The 19,481-nt window shown below is 34.0% G+C and overlaps 1 protein-coding gene across 2 annotated transcripts in view; it reads right to left on the bottom strand.

Moving 5' to 3' along the window:
* Positions 1-692: 692 nt before the first annotated feature.
* LOC143185641 (pyridoxal phosphate homeostasis protein) overlaps positions 693-19,481 on the bottom strand; it is a 37,276-nt gene continuing 18,487 nt past the window's right edge. For both annotated transcript variants that reach the window (XM_076388810.1, XM_076388811.1), the window contains 2 exons: positions 7,113-7,354; positions 693-1,003 (listed from right to left, as the gene is read on the bottom strand). In XM_076388810.1, the coding sequence (XP_076244925.1) occupies positions 932-1,003; positions 7,113-7,354 (314 nt within the window). In that variant the 3' untranslated portion in view covers positions 693-931. The remainder of the gene's footprint in view (positions 1,004-7,112; positions 7,355-19,481) is intronic.

Below are 19,481 nucleotides of genomic sequence, written 5' to 3' on the forward strand. Positions count from 1 at the left end.
CTGGTGCTGGCGCTGCCTTATTTATACGGGAAAATTGCCTCCCTCTTTTGGGTCTAATGACTGCCCTCGATGTAGGAGTAGCGTCGTGTTACGCCTGCGTGTTCAGTAGTCATTGCAGGATACGCGCTCCCAATTGGTTCTAAGGTTTTGGCGTATGAGTCTTGTGGTGTTTGCGCAGGCGCATAGTGAGTGTTGCTTGTTGATTGTCTCGTGCTGTCATCATTCGGTCGTTATCCTGTCGTCAATGCGTTTCATCGCACGCCATAGGATGTCACTCTGGTGATGTAGATTTTATACACATGCGCAATGGGAAGCGTCCTGTTGTGTGTGCGCACGCGCGTTGCGTGTCACTGGTGCAAGAATTCGATTTAAGGATTTGAGGTTAGGGTTATGAGTTAGGGGTTTAGATCACTGCCATCATTCAGATCTAATTATCACTTATTATTTATTAAATGTAAAAGGAAAAATGTCTTTTAAAACTTGATTTCTTCGTAGTCGAAATCGCAGCTTGTTGCACTTGTGAAAACATTTTTGGTGATGTCCAGGTCCAAGCATTTTTATTCTATTCTTCGTGTTTCATGTTTCATATTTCATTTCAGTACTATAATCTTTTTCAAAATGAGATAGTATCAAGGCTTGTTACAATAAACTATATTTACGAAACAATATAAATGATCTTAAATTTTTCTTCATCTTTTTCGTAAATTTTACTGTTTATTGTTTATATTTTTATATTTACAACTTTGAAACTGAACACAAACACAACTTCAGTTATTTTATGATTATGTACGTATTTTATATTTTTAATGTATAATTCAATCTATAACATTATATTATAATAGTTTCAATCTATAACATTAAGTAGGTTAATACATATATTCGCTGCAATATCATTACATGAAGTAAAATTTATACTTCATTAAAAATTCATTTATGTACTTTTCTTGGGCCTTTCTCCAAATATAGCACTACCCACTCTGACATTTGCACTGCCCATCTCCACCTATAAAAAATTATTGTATTTAAAAAAATTTTTAAATTATTACATTTCTTCATATCGCACATACATTTCAAATGTGACACAACTTAAGAAACGCGATTTTTAAGTTACAACTGTGAATCAGTTCGCTAAACACATTTCTATTAATTATAAAATTTCTGTTAAATAAACATCGAAATTGTAGAGTTTATTCAAAGACCTGTTTAAATATAAATTACAAATCATTTAATTAAATAATAATAGGAAAATCACCTGTTATAAATAATGCATAACTGTTCTTCAGATAAATTATACATGTAAGATAACTTGTTTTAGGTAAAATTACTCTTTATGTCAATATTGTTTATATAGTAAATCATTTTCTTCTATGCTTATAAATAGTATCAGAAAATGAATAATATCGAAAACGGCATAACCATGGTCTCAAAACCGATAGACGATAAATATATAAATGATACAGACGGATGTGTTATGATTTGGGACTAATAATGGTTTCACGACAGAGCCTGCAGACAAAACAGTTCTTGAGTGTGGGTAGAACCATTGATAAAGTGTATGACTAGACTTTGTATTCCATGGGGTTTCGTGTCCACAATCAAACTGACATACCGACTTAGAAGTTCGTTGATGTTTTTAGCGTCTTCTACTTATGAATAACGGTCAGTTGAAGAACTAATTATTTATTGAAGTAGTGTCGATTGGGAAAGGGACTGTAATGTTTGTAAATACGTGTGATTTGTCTCTGGCGAGAATTGAAATACATAATTGTTACGTATTGGTAGAAGAATTGAACTTCGTGAGTTCAACTCAACTGTTGGGGTAGTTTTAACACTTTTAACATGGATACCAGCAAATAACAAAAAATACTGTCTAATATTTTTAGCTAATCTACGTACATGCCAAGTTTCATTAAAATCGGAGATTTCCACTTTAGACTGTTCTCTAGTCAGGTCACTGGGAATTAAGATCAAATCGCTTGAACGACTTGTATTGAAGATTATAACACGTTAATTATAAAAACAAAGATAGTTTGAAAATTATGGGCATGTTTTGTTTCAGACAAACACGGTAAAAATTGTCAGAATTGTTCATGTTTCGTTTAATATTTGAAACGACGATACGAAATTTTTAATGCTCTTACAATCAATTCTATTTCATTTAATACGGTAGAAGCTAAAATGAATCATTAAATCAAAATATAACTGTACTGAATATGCATAAAGAAATTGTTTAATTACTTATAATGCTTGATGTAACTGTGCAACTTTTTTTGTATAAAAAATGCAAATGTTATTCCCATCGTTTTTTTTTTTTCATTTTTACTAATATTTTCATAAAAACTATAATTATTTCAGTTATGTTTGTATAATTATTGTGTTAAACATTTCTAGAAGTAAACAATTATTTATTGAAATTTATTAATAAAATTAGTTATATTATCTAGTCCTTCAAAGTAATCTGAAAATTTAAAGTAGTTTAAAATTTTCTAACTGATTCGATAACGTCGAAAGTGACACGAAAATGGTAACGAGGGTCTTTAGAGTCCCGTTGCTTGAAACAGAAAAATACATTGGATGAAAAATACATAAGTCTATTCATATACTTCGTCAATGGTAGAATACAAAAAGATTCACCCACAACATCCTTTCGTTAAACGTTGAAGTGAACACAAGGAATATAAGGATTATTGAGTTTAGTAAATTCTTACAATAATTTTTCGCTTTCTCTAGAAAACATACTTTTTTTAGTTATGTCAATTGTAAAATATATGTGCAATATAGATTTTATCTGTACAAAAATATAAAGCAAAGTGCGAGCGGTTGCAAAATTTTCAACTTTTATTTTTTAATACTTTCAATAATTATTACCACTCACTGATTATCTAGATTGTATGAAACACCCCTAGTAGCACAAAATATTGTATACACGTTTATATAATATTAAAAAGAGATTCATCCTTTTTTTAATATTCAAATATACATACAATATTTATTTTATATTAAGTAGCAAATTTTTTTTTTTAAATATGCAGGAAATATTTTATGTTTATCATGGATGAATATTTGTTCCAGAATATGAGGCGGAGTAAATTGTTTACTTGGACTTGGCTAGAGAGCGTAGAAGTGAATATATCGTGGGTTGTGAAGGAGTGATACTTTAACTAGAGAGAGTGGAATTTTATGCAAAGGAAGCTGAATTTTGTACTCAAAAGCTTTGGAAGATAAAGAAGTGGTAGTGGGAAGAAAGGGGATAGGAGAAAAGGTGTGATTTAGTGAAAAGAAGCAAATCTCAAAAGTGAAAGACTATAGAGGTTAGGAGGACAATGACGGGAAATTATACGGGAAAGTCGAGAAGTATTAGTCCAGAGAAGGTATGCGTCAGTAAGGCAGACGTCGTTAAGAAGGAGGAACAGAGGTTAGCGGGAGAGAAAACAAAGAGAGGACGTCCAACAAATTCGGAAAGGCTGATGAAGAATAATAAGGATGCGTCGAGGTTGAGTTTTCAGAATAGAACATTGGAGAAAGTAGGAGAAGCTGGAATGCAGAAGGACAGGGATGAAGGTGAAATAATGAAAATGTTAAAAGAAGTTTTGGAGGAAGTGAAAGACATGAAGATGGAATTTAAGTCGAAAGAAGAAAAGTGGGAAAAGGAAAAAAGAGAATTATATGAAAGGATATTGACGTAGAGAAAGAAAAAATGAATTTATATGAAAAGATAGTCAATATAGAAAACAGAATATCAGATTTTGAGAAAGGAGGGCCTGTGGAAACGGAAGGAGGCACGAAGTGGAAAGGAAGAAGAGGAAATGTAGTGGAGAAAAAATTAAAAAGAATGGAAGATTTCATGGAAATGCACGAGAGAAAGGAAAGAAGGAATAATATAGTAATAAGAGGACTAGAAATGAGAAAAGAAGCTGTGAAGGGAAATACAGAGAAGTTCTTAAAAATGGAATTGGACGTGATATGTGATTTAAAATGGGCAAGGTTGGTGGGTAGAAACAGAAAAAGGATAGTAGTAGCAAAAGTAAAGGAAGAAGAAGATAAGAAAAGAATCATGAAGAAGAAAAGCGCTCTTGGGGATAAAAAGGTATATATCAATCAAGATTATACCAAAATGGAAAGAGATATCCAACGTGCATTAGTAAGAATAGCTAGATTGGAGAGGAAGGAGGGAAGAAATACCAGAGTAAAATACCAGAAACTGAGGATTGATGGTAAATGGATTAATTGGTATGATTTAATGAGAGGGCAAGAGGATAACAACAATGGTTATAAAGTCAGTAGTCAGAATTTTCAGCAGAGCCTCACCGTCAAGTGGACAGAAGATTGTTAAATAGAGAGAGCAAGAATAAGTCGGAAGCGGGTTCGTGGAACTTGCTGTTTTGGAATATTGCTGGTGTGTTAAAGAAAGGCAGTGATGTATGGAATTACATGGAGAAGTTTAGCTTCATAGGGCTAGTAGAGACTTAGATTGATGAGGTAATGTAGGAAAAAATTAAAAACAAAATGCAGAAGGGTTTTTTGTGGAGATGTCAACCAGCAAGAAAAATAAAGAAGAGGGGAAGAGCTGCAGGAGGTATAATAACAGGTGTTAGAAAGGAAATAGGAGTAAATGAAGAGGAACGAGAGAAGGAAGGTTTGGTGGAACGAAGAATGAAGATAAAGGAAAGAATATGGAGTGTGTGGACGGTGTATAGTGCGAACGGGATGAAGAAAATGGAGCAAAATTTGGAGGAGATAGTGGAGGAAAAGGAGTTAGATTACGGGATCTAATTTAAATAGAGTTAAATTACGGGAAGTTATGAGAAGAAGAGGAATAAGAAAGGGTTTGATTGAAAGGACAAAGGAAGTATATGAGGAAGTAAGGAATGCTGTAAGATGTGGCGAAGAGGTGTCAGAAGAATTCTGAACGGAGAACGGAGTAAGCCAGGGTTGTGTGCTAAGCCCAACTTTGTTTAACGTGTTCCTATCGGATTTGGAGGAGGAGTTAGCAAAAGTAAAATCAGGAGGAATAAGAGTAGGAAGTAGAAAGTTCTGGAGCTTGCCATATGCTGACGATGTAGTGATGGTGGCGAATAAAGAGGAAGAGATGAGAAAAATGATATATAAATTAGAGGAATACTTGGAAAATAGAAATTTAGAGCTAAATGTAAATACATGTAAAATGTTAATTTTTAGTAAAAGAAGGGGAAAAAAAGAAGGCGAAATGGTTTTGGAAAGGCGAAAGTATTGAGTCGGTTAAAGAGTTTATATACCTAGGAATGAAATTGCAGAAAAATGGGGATATGAAAGAGCATATAAAGGAGACGGTGAAAAGAGCGGGTGTTTCAATGAGGGAAGTATGGGGATTGGGAGAGAGGATGTTCAGAGATAATTTTGTAAGAAGGATGTGGCTTTTTGACTATTTGGTAGCCAGTATACTATTATTTGGAGCAGAATTATTTGAATGGAAGGAATGGAAAGAAGTAGAGGCAATGCAAAATAAGTATATTAAATGGTGTCTAGGCCTGCACTGGAGTACTCCTGGTTATATTGAGGAAACAAAAAGAAAGAAATTAAGAATAAGAACTAGAAGTAGAGCGCTTGCGTATGAGATGAGGATAGAGGGGACGGCGGGGCAAGAAATAGTAAAGGAATGTATCAAGGAAAAAAGAAGAATGAAGACAAGGAGTGGGAACGGGAGAAAAGATTACCTAAATAGAAACTGCGAGAATCTGGAATAAAGGAGAGACAGAAATCGATGACTAGATTAAGATGCGGCAACTTTGTGGAGGGGAGCAGGTATTGGTTAGGTAGGGAGGAAAGGTTATGCGAGTTATGTGAAAGAGAAATAGGTACGATTAAACATTTAATAGAGGACTGTGAAGAAATAGAAAGATTAGGTATGAGTATGGAAGCGATTTTCTGGGATTGTAATGAAGGAAAGTTAGGTAAATGGTTAGAGAAAATAGGAAGGAAAAGAAAGGAAAAATCGAAAAAGAGTTTGAAATAAGAAGAGATTGCAGTTTATAAACAAAGTGTAAAGAGTTCAAAGATTTGTCAATGCTGTTTAGTATTGTCTTGTTTATTTACGTGTTGATATAGTTTTTGATGTTTTGTTATAGTTTGTGTAGTTTATGTAATAATTTTGTATGTAAAGCCAAGTCCTTTTCTTGGCCGTGAGGCTGAGAATAAAACTATCTATCCATCTATCTATCCATCTAAATTGTTTACTTTTAATTTACTTTTAATTCGTGTTTGACACTTAATCGACATATATTTATATTATAAGAACATTAATGCGACAAAGTTGTTGCATAGAAAATAATTGTGTAGCTTTTACGTCTTACGCAATGTAATTGAACTGTACAAGATTAAAAAGTTCGTAGCAACAGACTCCCTATAGCATTTCTGGAACCTATTCGGGATCTTTCTTGGCTTTGTCTAAACAGAGTCTGGAGATTTTAGACTCGAGATTTTAGACTAAATCATTTTTTTAACAAGTTTATCTCTTCTAATAATTATATAATTTGATACGAGATATATATATATATATATATTTTTATTTTATATATTTGAGCCTGTATAAGTCTAAAAAGTAAGGAATGTAACAATATAGGTTTGAATGGCTCAGCGAGGAAGCATATCACGCAGTAAACGGGGCAGTTCCGAGATCGAATTCCGCCCCAGATGCATACAAATTTCTGAATTTGTTAACAAGGTTTTTTCGAAGACAAAGTTGGAATATTCCCTGAAGCTGTGCACAGAAAGTAGTTTATATATATAATAGAGATTACATTTTTTTATAACTTTTTCTTAAATTTGAAGATTTTATTGAATGTTATTTAAATATTGAATTTATATTTTTCAAATATTGGATTCACATTTTTTAAATACTTTCTGAATATTTAGCTTATATTTTTAAATATGTAGTTTATATTCTCTGAATATTTGGTTTATGTTTTTTAAATATTCAATTTATATTTCTTGTACATGTATACAATATTAAGATCCAATATTTTTCTCATATGAAAAAGTGTGGCTTAAAAAATATTTTTCCAATATTTGAAAAAAATATTTATGCAATATTTTTGTGCTACTAGGGACAATAACTTAATTTTATCATGAATTACCGCTTGCTCGTAATCATTTGACATTCCCATTGATAATTCTATACATTCTAGATTAATATTTAATTTCTTGGACACATTTTGTCTACATTCTTTGAGACACAAAAAATCAGGATTTGGTCCTTTGGTTACATCATATCCATACATGCCTATTGTCATAAGTCCCACAAATTCTAAATTTTTACAATTCTCAATAATATAGCTTACAAGAGAAGGTGTTTCTTCAACTTCACAACCACTTTTTTCTGAAAATACAATCCCCGTATAAGAATTAACTAACTTAATTTTTAAAAGTAATAAAATCTAAATATACAATATGGTGTTGTTAAATATTGATTGAATGGTATTATTATCCATGTGTAAATTAGCCTCTCAATTTGTTTAAACAAATTCGATGGAATGAGTTACTCCATAGCAGATAACAACAATCTTTTAAATTAGTAAAATTGCAAAGTCGAGTCGGTGAAAGAAATAATTGGTAGGAAAACCTATTTAATTCGGACATGCTCAACAGATGCACACGCGCAAGCATTTGAACCTCTATTTCGTGATAAATGGCTTCATACTGGAGTAATTTATAATTGTAAAAACTATTTGAATATTACACATGCGATTTTGCTTCCATTATTGCGACTACTGCCCGCTCAATTATAAAAATCAGCTACAAAATTACAAAAACTACAAAAACTTCTAGTTAAACTATACTTTTGAACATCAGAAGCTTTTTTTTATTACATAATACTATTCGACGAGTAAGTTCAAGAATACAAACCGTAAAGTTTGGGAATTCACTGATTCAAAAGTAATACATACATAAAAATAACAATTAGTATTTTTAGTGTATTTTAGTGTTAGTTTGATGTTAGCTTCTATCTGTAATCGTATTTTTAATAATAGAAAACCATGGTAACTCGAATCTCAAAGGAAGTACTGTCATCTAAACTCTATCAAGTATCAACTGAATCATTTGAATTTTTATGATAAAACCTGTATAGATAACAGAGACAATTATGAATAGAGTTTTAAATTGTGATGAATGATAATGGATTAGCTGGTTAAAGCTAATTCACCTAGAAATAATTCAGGGATAGGTGAAAGCTGTTTCGCCTGGAGGAACTAAGGAGCTGAATAACCACTGAAGTTGGAATTTAAGCAACTAAGATGTGAGCCACTCAAAAGTGGCTACAGTAATGTTGCAGACGAGAGCCGTTTCGTCTACACGGACCAGAGCTGTGGTTTATCCCCACTACTTCGTTTGATATGTGCCGCCGAGAAACCAATTCTTGGAACCATCGCGTTCGAGCTCAACGCCCGAGAACAAGGACGGCATAAAAAACAACGATAGCATTAGGGATTTAAATAGGAAAAATTAAAGTTTCTTATTCGCAAACGGATTTTCATGCAAGTAACACCAATCGATTCCTTGTGCTCTCCCAATGGAAATGATGTCAAACACGACATGATTCCGATTATTTATAACATACATAAAACTTGATTTGTAGAAAGAAAGGTCACGTTCATCCACGTATACAGTAATGTTACAGGTAGTCTATTGAGTAGTCGATTGACTGGTAGTCGATTCGATAGCCGCGGCCAGACCCGAGTGCAGCTCTCGTCCATAACTGGTAGACGATTCGGGTTCCATTGCTCTCGGTCACCGAGATATGCAGAATGCTTCGAAAAGTACTCCAATCCACTACAGTGATGATGCGGACGCTGCGCTCGAATCTGACCGCGGCTCTTGTTTGTGTGGACGAAACGGCCCTCGATCGTATTATTACTGTATTTAAAATCTATCGATCGTAATCCAGACCTAACTCAAAATATACATACATACATATACAGTATGTCCCACGAAATACTGGACAGTCGATTAGTTGCTAACCTATTAAAGATACGAAAAAAGTTTTTATATGAAATTGAATGGCAAGAGGGGGCTGATTTATTGGCCGTAACAATTTTTTTTTATCATTATTGTTTACAGAGATATGAAAGTTAAGTTTGGTTTTTTAAATGGGATTATATATATATTTTTTGATCGATAGATAGTACGTTTCAATACGAATTCAGCAAACATTAATGTATACACCTTTTTTCAAATAGTTTTTAAGATATTACGCGTAAAAGTTTACTGATTTTCGGTGGCTTTTGTTTCGCCACGTGGTTTGAAGGACATCGATATCGCCAGTCGATGTCACCTTGACGCGGGATAATCCACGTTCACAGCACGATTTAATATTTCGTTTGCGATTACATATGTGAATATTCTGTTTTCTTTCTTTTGTATGATGCACTCATTTATTTACATCATATAATTGTGATTAATATCTTATTATATTATATAATAATTATTATAATTATTTTACGGTTGTGTGCTCAGTCGCCGTAGTGCATTTCAATTCTTTTCTCTTCAATATTCTTTTGTTTATGCATACGATTATCTGTTGTTAATCTTGTTGCTAATTCAACAACAACTTGTTAAAATCTCAGAGACTAAAATGTATCTATTTTTCCTTTTGTCTTCATATATACTTTGTGTTGATTATTTTACTTTTCCAAATACAGTATTAGCATAAGCCTCCACCTCTCGGGAAAATCAATCACGCATAGCGGGGCCCGTATGGGACTAGATGGTTTCCTAACCCATTTACCTTTATCCTTCTTGGATATTTCATTAATAGAAGTTTATATATACTCGCGCATCGTGGCCGAGCTTCCTTTTCAAAGCCGCTCTGTTATCGCGACCACACTACTGTTGCTCCTCTCCCGTTCGTTGGTGAGAGCTAGCGTGTTCTACCTCCGATCGCCGTCAGGTGGGAAGGAGATAGGATGATTGGGTCCTTGGCCAGGTTAAAGAGTTGGAACTCACCGTGTACTTGACTACTTTTTATTCAAACACTAATTAGCTCTGGTACTGTCGCGTGTGGTTCGCTGGACAGGCTATACCAAAGTGCACCGCGTTCCTCGATCGTATCCACGATCCGCGTTCTTTTTGGAGGCAAGACGGGGGTGGCCGAAGCCGTCACGTTTTGCCGATTCTTGTGAATTCGTTTAGCTCGGCGCGGAGGTATTGAGACTCCGCGGTTTCTGCTGCTAAGCGCACGTGTATTCACACGAGCTACAACACTACCATTTCGCACTGTCTCAGCACATTTAATTCACAGACAGAGAAGTGGCTCGGATTAGACGTTAGAACGTATAGAAGTATATTTTTCTATAAAAACTCATCCCATGACTAACCTGTGGGGTGATTGTTTATGTGACGGACGGAGTTACGAATTCCGTTCGTAAGAGAAGTGATACGAACGAACGGATGTCACTGTTAGGTTTTTGGGTGTACGCTGTGTCCATTTGGAATTATTTACCCAACGTTTTGCTAATATTGCAATTAGCTTCATCAGGGAGTGTCAAGAGACACACACTGATACTCAGTATGATGTACAGACAACTGTACAGACAACTGTATGATGCCAGGCCGTGAAAGTCTCAAATTTTTGATTGCGAACGAACGGAGATATGGACTCCGCCCGTAACAAAACACACTATCAACTGATCTGTAAAAAAAATATATAGTTCCACTTAAAAAACCAAACTTGACCATCATATCTCATGCAATAATAATGTTATAAAAAATTCGGCTTCGCTAATAAATTGGCCCCTTCGAACCATGCAATCCTGTATAAACAATTTTTTTTATCTCTAATACCTTAGGAAATAACACACTGTACAGTGTTCGCTGAGACACCCTGTATATGGAACACAGATATTCCGTTTCCATGTTTTAAATCTTATACGTTTTCTCTGTTCGTGCTCTTGAATGACTTTGAATAATAAGAGTCACTGAATTCCTAATGAAAGGGACTAGCATTTTAGATGTTTAAAAAGAGATAGTTCCATTTAAAAAAATGGAGATGATCTTGATATCTCTAAAAAAAATGACAAAATAACAAAATTTTTTTAGCATTGTGTAAACTCCATTGAACCATTCGACTTCGCCTTTAAGACATTTAACGTATTATTAAAAACAACAGAGATATTTGAAGTGCAAACGTTAGATATATAGACTTGCTTTAATTGTTCATAAAAATGTGTATTGGCTCAAAATATTCCGCAAAATATCATTACTTGATCGTCAGTCTTATCTCTCAAAATTTTATAAAAACTTCTGGGAGTTTCACCAAAAAGTCCTCTTCTAACATAAGTCGGAAAGTAAATATACATATAAGGGAAATCGTGAACGCCACGTGGCTCATGACTCGTCGCTCGTCGCTCGTAGCGCTTGTCGGCGATTTGAACAGTTGAATACAGCATTTCAAGAGTGAGAGAATAAGGCTAACATTCGCTTTCTCTTACGACTTTCAGAAGCTATCTGAAGTGGTCCGAGGAGTCAAGCTCACGTACAATGTGACTCGTGCTGTAGCATGGGTAGTGAAGGGAGAATTACATTATGGCTCCATCTCGCTATTCATTAATCAGCTTCGTGCCTGTAGGTAATACTATTCATGTAACAAAAACTGTAACAATGAAAACTAACCTAGCAATCTCAAAATGTCACATGACTATCCTACCCCTTGAAGTAACCTCAACCTTTCGTCAACTCGACTTTAGTATAGTAATATAGCTAATAACACCATTCTAATTTATGAAAAAAATGTTATAATTATCATATTATACTACAGGAGTTATTGAGCAACAATTGCACTACTATACTCTTACGGCGTTCTCCTCAGTTCCTTTTCTTAATCTTTTGTTTTAAATACACTCTATATATAATGCCATGTTCTATGTTCTTTTCAAGGAAAAGAGAGATGATCACGTGTTAAACAAACACTACATATTTTGTGAGAAATTCGTGTACTTAAATCACCTACATAACTTAAAATTGATATTTACAACATATCTCAACGAAATGAATTTTAATAGATTAACAACACCTTAATGTATCAATGTATTAAATAAATGCTTTTTAAAAATTAATAGAAGGTTTATAAATCCTCAATTTAATTTATAAAACTTTAATAAATTAAGGTAATTAATATAACTTTTATAAATTTCAAATACTATTAAAAACTAATATTTTTATTTAAAAAATGCCATTATTCTTACCAAAGAGGATTTTAATTCTACTTAAACATTTTTCAATACATTTATAGTATGCGTTTGATGGGATTCTAATACAAGGTATTTCCAAATATATGGGTATTTTCAGAAGGTAGATTCTAAACACGAAAATAATGAAAAAAGTTCATGTGCACGTATGTTCGAAACTGTTTAACTTTTTAGTTATGCGTTATTTTATGTTGCGACTTTTCGGGGTTCGGGCGGGAGTGAGAATTTCGGGCGAAATCTGACGGGACATCGAAACAGTACGATCACTCGAGATCTCGATTGACTTTCATACTCACGGTCAAATCAAAACTTGATACGGGGTATCGTTTCACATTCGTTACAAAAATTTTGTTGCTTTTAACTTGCTCCTATTTTTTTGGATAAGTAAGTGCTTCGCAATTCTAAAGGGTCATTTCTTTCAGAAATTAATGGACATATGAAACATCTTTATTATTTTATCTATATAACCCATTGAAATCAGACAACATACATCTATAACTGTTATAACCATCGAACTTTTCATGTTCGTAATATTTATTAATAATAGAGGGAAACTATTTCACATAACGTTATAGAATCTTACGTTGTACAATTTGCAAGATATTTAAAATTATTATATTATTATGCATTTATATGCGAGACGTACTCATTGGCGTACATATACATAAGTTTGATATACAGTAGAGGTATAATTTAATATACATTGAAAATTAACTAGCGAGATCCCGAAATGACTCGCAAGCGAGTCAGAATCTCCAGCGCTCGTACTGCTTCTTCGATATCCCGCCCGATCTTGTCCAAAATTCTCTGCCCCGGTCCGAACGTCACGCGATAATACCACGCTACTTCGTATTATATATCTGCTGTGTTCCGTTAACTTGATGTTTTATTAAGTAAAACACTAGTTCAAGTATAACAACTTACAACTATTTATTATAAAACGAAAACGTACACTTAACACCGTACACTAGATATTCTTATATAATTCTTAGACAATTGAATGGATTTGTTGTCGACGAATAGAAGAAAAAGTCCAACTAGAAAAACCAGCAGTAGATGTATATGTATATGTTCGGTAGTTTTAAGAGTGAGGTTGTTTTGGTTCTACCGGATTATCAAAGGATGTAACACTGAGGACAAGGTTCAAAAATGGATAAGTAATGAGCAACTGAGGACAAGATTCACGGATGAGTAATGAAAGGGACTCATGAACGGAAGAATTTAGGTACAAAATTTAGATTTGATGTACAACATACTAATAACCGCATGACTGTTAAAAAGATCGAGGTAGGCCATGTGTATTTTGTCAGTGCATTTCCCCTTCTTAAAAGAAAGTTCTCTAAGTTGGAGGTGCTGTAAATAAACGGGCGTTTTCAATGGCGTTCTCACGACCGAGGATTTTGAGACGGCAGAGTATTCTTATTCTAACTGTCATCGTGTACGGCTGTCTATGGATAAAGAGTATACAGTATTTTAGAGTACGCCCATAGTTAATTAACAACCCAACATTTAACTACCCGCTTGGTTATATTTTCTTACATAACCTTATCCAAATAAGATATCTTGTAAATATAATGCAAAATAAAATAGAAGGTCAAAATGAACTGAAATATATAGTCGATTTCTTTAAAATAGTAGTTTAAAACATGCGTTAGGAATGTTAGGATCAATCAAAATTCAAATCACGCGCTATACAGCGCCATGACCGTGCGAGATATGTGTATGTATGGTGCGGACTATGGGGTCTCTTCCGTTTTCAATGTTACGGAGATTAAAATGCGAAAAATGTGAAAGTGTGTTCGAGTTTTTCAATTTTTCACTACAATATCTTATGTTAACTTTTAACTTAATCGTAATAAATATTATGTATTCAATTCTCAAAGTAATTGAGATGTGTAGAAATATTTATTTCTCTTCCACGCCACATTCCACAATTAAAACGGTAAACAATCCAAGAGGTTATGAACCCAAGAAATACATGGCGTGAGAAAAATTAAAAAGTTAAAAAAAAATGAATTAAGGCGGATTAATAAGGAATCCAGTAAAATCTTAAAAATGAATACCACAGTAAACAATCACGAAAATTTGCAAAGTGTGAAAAAACTGAAGGATGCAGATGGATATCCACTATGCAAATTTCAAATTTAAATCCATCTGAAGGCAGCAGGTCTTTTGTCTGTCGTTTTAGAAGAAGCCACAAATGAAAGTACGATAACAGAACAATGGAAACAAAAGGATGCAAAAGACAGAAAAATAATTGTAAGTACTCTGGAAAGGCAAGCACTACTGCATATAGTAACGTGTACAATGGCTTCTGAAATGTGGTACAAGTTGATGGGCATTTATGAGAGAGACTCGTATCAACAAAAATGTGCTCTCATACAATAATTTTTCGAGTACAGGAAGAAAAATGAAGCAGATATGGTCACATTCATATCTGATTTAAAAAATTTAGCCTACAAGCTTAAAGGCTTAGGTCAAGAGATAGATGAAATGATGATAATGTTAAAAATATTAGCCGTTTTGCTGGAAAAGTATTGTTTCTTTGTAAGTGCTTGGGAATCCACAGCAATTGCTGAGAGGAAATTAGCAAATTTAACACTTAGACTCTTGGCTGAAGAATCAAGGGACAACATTAGAAAAGAAGAGATGATAGCATTCGAGACTGAAGAAAAAAGGAATACCAAATATGTCAAGAAAGGATCATCATCGCAAAATTATAAAAGGCAAGTAGATGCAAGAAATGATACCTTAAAGTGCTTCAATTGTCAGAAAGTAAATCATATAGCAAAAGACTGTAGAGCAAATGCATCAATGTTTTGCAAAATATGTAAAAGGAACAACCATCTGGGCGAGGATTGTTTTTTTAGAAACAAAAAGGGAAACGTAAAGAAGGAACAGTCGCAAAAAGTAGCTTTACTGACAAATATTGCTACAGGTAAGTGGATCGTGGATTCAGGTTCCACATCACATATGACCAATAACATGGATAAATTAAAAAATTATCATAAAATAAAGACAGAAATTAAAGTAGTGAGTCAAGAGGGTAAGATGATTGCAGAAAAGATAGGTACAGTTGATCTTGGAAATTGTGAGTTACAGTAGGTCTTATATGTACCAAATCTGAGAGAAGATCTTTTATCAGCAAGTGCAATAGATAAACAAGGAGGTAAAATGGAATTCCAGAATGGTAAAGTCACCGTAAAGAAGAATGGGAATACACCATTACATGAAAGTAGGAATACATTAGGATTATACACCATTAATGAGACTAAAAAGGCATTAATTACTGTAAATGAATTTTCGGCGAAGTTGTGGCATCAAAGACTTGGACACCTAGGTGCAAGTAATATAATTAGATTACTAAATATGTCTGAAGGTATAAAATTAATAAGAAATGAGATATTACTACAATTAACGAATTGTGATACATGTATGTAAGCGAATCAAAGGAAGCAACCATATAAAGATCAACGAAGAACCTTCATTCAATTCACACGGATGTATGTGGACCGATAACGCCAACATCATGAGATAACAAGAGATATTTTCTTCGCTTCATAGATGATTATATGAATTACGTTACGGTATATCTTCTGAAGTCGAAGGAAGAAGTTTTCTCAAAGGTGAAAGAATTTTTAATGCAAGCCGAAACAAAATAGGAAAGAAAAACGAAAGAGATAAGGTGTGACAACGGTAAGGAGTATTCTAACCATAGATTACAAACATGGTGTAGAGAAAGAGGCATTTGGATAAATTATACTCCACCATGTACACCTCAGTTGAATGGAAAGCCTGAGAGATTAAATAGAACACTGATAGAAAAGGTAAGGTAACCTATAAATATAACAGAAGTCCAACCAAAGTTAATCCTCAAACGGCATATGAGTTATGGACTGGGAGGAGACCTAACCTTCAACATTTAAACATTTTTGGATGCACCGCATATTCCACAGAATTGAGACAATTAAAGAAACTAGAAAACGGAGGTAGAAAAGTAAAATTTGTCGGGTATACAGCGACAGGTTGTCGATTGTGGGATTCAACAAGGAGGAAAATTATAATATCCAGAGAGGTATTATTTCATGAAGAGCAGTGTGTAAAACTGGAAAACAGAATAACTCAAATCGATGAGAGCAAAGTAAATCAAGAAACGCTAATTCGTATAGCAATTGATGAAGAAAATGATAAGATAGAAGAAGAGATCCTTGAAGATAGCGAATTGGATACAAATAGTGAGGAATATGAATGGACAGAAGATGAACAAGATACAACAGTTATCGAGGTGAATAATTCAGGAAGTGGACAAGTTGAAGATACACAAAATGAATTAGAAGAAAATGAACAAGAAACTCACTTAAGATCTACTCGTGCAAGGAAATGTCTAGAGAAATAAAACGATTATGTTTTACTAATCTATGAAGACATCATGAAAAGTGAAGATAAATCAAAATGGTTAAGTGCAATGCAAGAAGAAAAAGAATCATTAAAGAAAAATAAAACGTGGGAATTAGTAGATCCATGTGAGAGAAAGGAAAAAGAATGCTTATCGAGTAGATAGGTATTTCAAATGAAGGAAGGAGGAAATGTTTCGCGAATTTAACACAAAATCACATAAATCTACTGCATTAATCATGAGATTGCCTTGTAAATATTGTAGCAATCACAAGTCTGAGCAACTAATGATTTAGTGCACTAATTTAAAAGCAAGATCAGTCGTGCTCGTCAATATATAATGTTTATTAAATTATGAGAAACTCCCCAAAATTGTTCGGAGTGATAGTTTGTCACGCGTTAACACAATTGCTGTAGGAGCTGCCGCAAGGTGGTGCTACGTCTTACATATATGGTATGGTATGTGTGTGTGTGTGTGTGTGTGTGTGTGTGTGTGTGTGGCTGTGTGTGTGTGAGGTTGTGTGTGTGCATGGTGCGTCGCGAGATAACTTTTCTGAGACTCTCCCTAAAAATGAGGTATCGGATGTAATCTTAATAAATTTATTTTCGAAAGCCTAATCGTGTGTATCTTTCGGAGACGAAAAGTCTAATCCCTTCAATTGCCACTCGAGGCTAATAAAGCTATAAACATTAAGCAGAACTTCAAAGGACAAGGTCTCGTAAACTCAGAATATTTAACTTTAAAACTCGTATTGTCCACTCAGCTCGCGACAAGCTGTCTACAACCTTTTACATCGTATTCTTATTTTTTACATTAGTCCTAAATGGTTTTGACGAAGGTCGAAATTTTCTACGTTAAGACTTTCTCCTCCGTGTCATAAACTGACCCCATGCGGTGCACACATCTGTGAAGTCAGAACCAGACCCATCCAGGGTTCGAACTGTCTAATATCAGTTGCCCACGTACAATCGGTCGTAGCGTCGTTTCAGTACCCCCCCTACAGTAAAGCACTTAATGTTAGTAAGAGAGGGATACCAGGAAGAACAAGGACAGATTCACCCCAGTTCGGATCTCTCGCTTTGGCCTCCCACCCTCCTTTTTTCTCTTACAGGGGTCTGCACTCCAGTTAGGTATATAGCTCAATGTGCCTATCTCGCTGGAATATGCTTTGCGGCTCCTTGTTGACAGTTTTTAAGACATGGACGCGAAAAGTCAAGGCTCAGTCTAAAAAGCTTCTTCGAAATTTGCAGTTAGTTCTTGTTAGTCCTAACAGACTTATTCGTTTCATCATTAAGATTACTGTTTAACTATCTATCATCCTTATCACTGTAAAAGGTTTTAGGGAAGTACGATTCTTCGTGGTGATGTAAATCCGATTGGATATCAATAAATGTTAAATATCATCGCGAACGCGTAGTGAAAAACAAGAAGATATAAGGCAAAATTAGTGGCAAGCGGCTTTGAGCAGAAAAATAAAGTAGACTATGAACAATTATACAGTCCAGTGGTCAATGATGCTACATTGAAGATATTTGCATTAGCAATGCAGTATGGATGGGATTTTATAAAGTCTGACGTAAAAACAGCATTTCCTTATGAAGAGCTGAATGAAGAAATATACATACGATTACCAGAAGGATTTGAGGAAGAAAAAGGAAAAGTCTGTAGGTTGAAGAAGGCATTATATGGGCTAAATCAGGCTTCATATTGTTGGAATAAATCGTTTACAGAAACATTGAAGAAACATGGTTTGAAACAACTCAAGACAGATAAATGTATTTTCAAGAATGAAGATAATTCAACGATCATGGTGATCCATGTTGATGATGGGATTTTGTTTGAAACAAATAAACAAAAACTTCTAGATTTAGTTCGAAAATTGAGAATCTATTTTGACATAAAATGTAACACTAATCCAAATACTTTTCTAGGTCTAGAAATTGAAAGAGTAGGAAAGCAAATTGTCAAGTTAAAACAGACTGAATATTTAGATAAAGTCCTAGAAACATATGGAATGGGTGAAGCAAAGGCGGTGGACATACCCATGTTAGCAAAAGTTCAAGAGAAGGAACAAAAGTAAAAGACTGCCTTTCCATATAGAGTAGCGGTAGGGAGTCTTATGTATATAACAAAAAAAATAAGATCGGATATAAATTATGCGGTAATGTATAGTAGTAAGAGAGTAGAGAATCCTTCAGAAGTGATGTAAGTAACATAAAAAGAATAATGAGATGTTTACAAGGTATCAGAAACTTAGGGATAATATATCGTAAAGATGAGCATAACATAAATATTATTAAAGGATACTGTGATCAGACTACGCAGGTGATATAGAGAGTAGGAAAAGTACCACGGGGTATATTATAGAATTTTGTGGATGTTTGATTAGTTGAACGTTACGTAGACAATCCATTGTAGCTTTAACGAGTACCGAAGCAGAGTTTATATAAGCGGCAGAGTGCAGTAAAGAACTATTATACCTTAAGAATTTTGTAGAAGAGTTAATAGAAAAACAAGTACAAACAGAAACGTATATCGATAACCAAAGCGCTATTAGTATTAATGTATTATTAATACAGGAATTACAAATAAGAGATCTTAAACATATAGATGTGTGTTACCACTTTATAGAGGAGAAAATTAAAGAAAATAATATAAAGCTTATTTATTGTACTACACAGGAACAAATAGCTGATATATTAACGAAACCGTTGGGAACAGTAAAGTTTAAAAGATTAAGGGAGAAATTAGTTAAGTGAATACAATAAGCACCGAAAAAAAACTTAATAATTTAAGTTAAAATAATAAGTGAATTGAATGCAATAAGTATAGAGAGTAAAAAGGTTAATAATTTGAATTGAGATTGA

This window comes from Calliopsis andreniformis, chromosome 12 (genome assembly GCF_051401765.1).
Source record: "Calliopsis andreniformis isolate RMS-2024a chromosome 12, iyCalAndr_principal, whole genome shotgun sequence".
Taxonomy (NCBI): Eukaryota; Metazoa; Arthropoda; class Insecta; order Hymenoptera; family Andrenidae; genus Calliopsis; species Calliopsis andreniformis.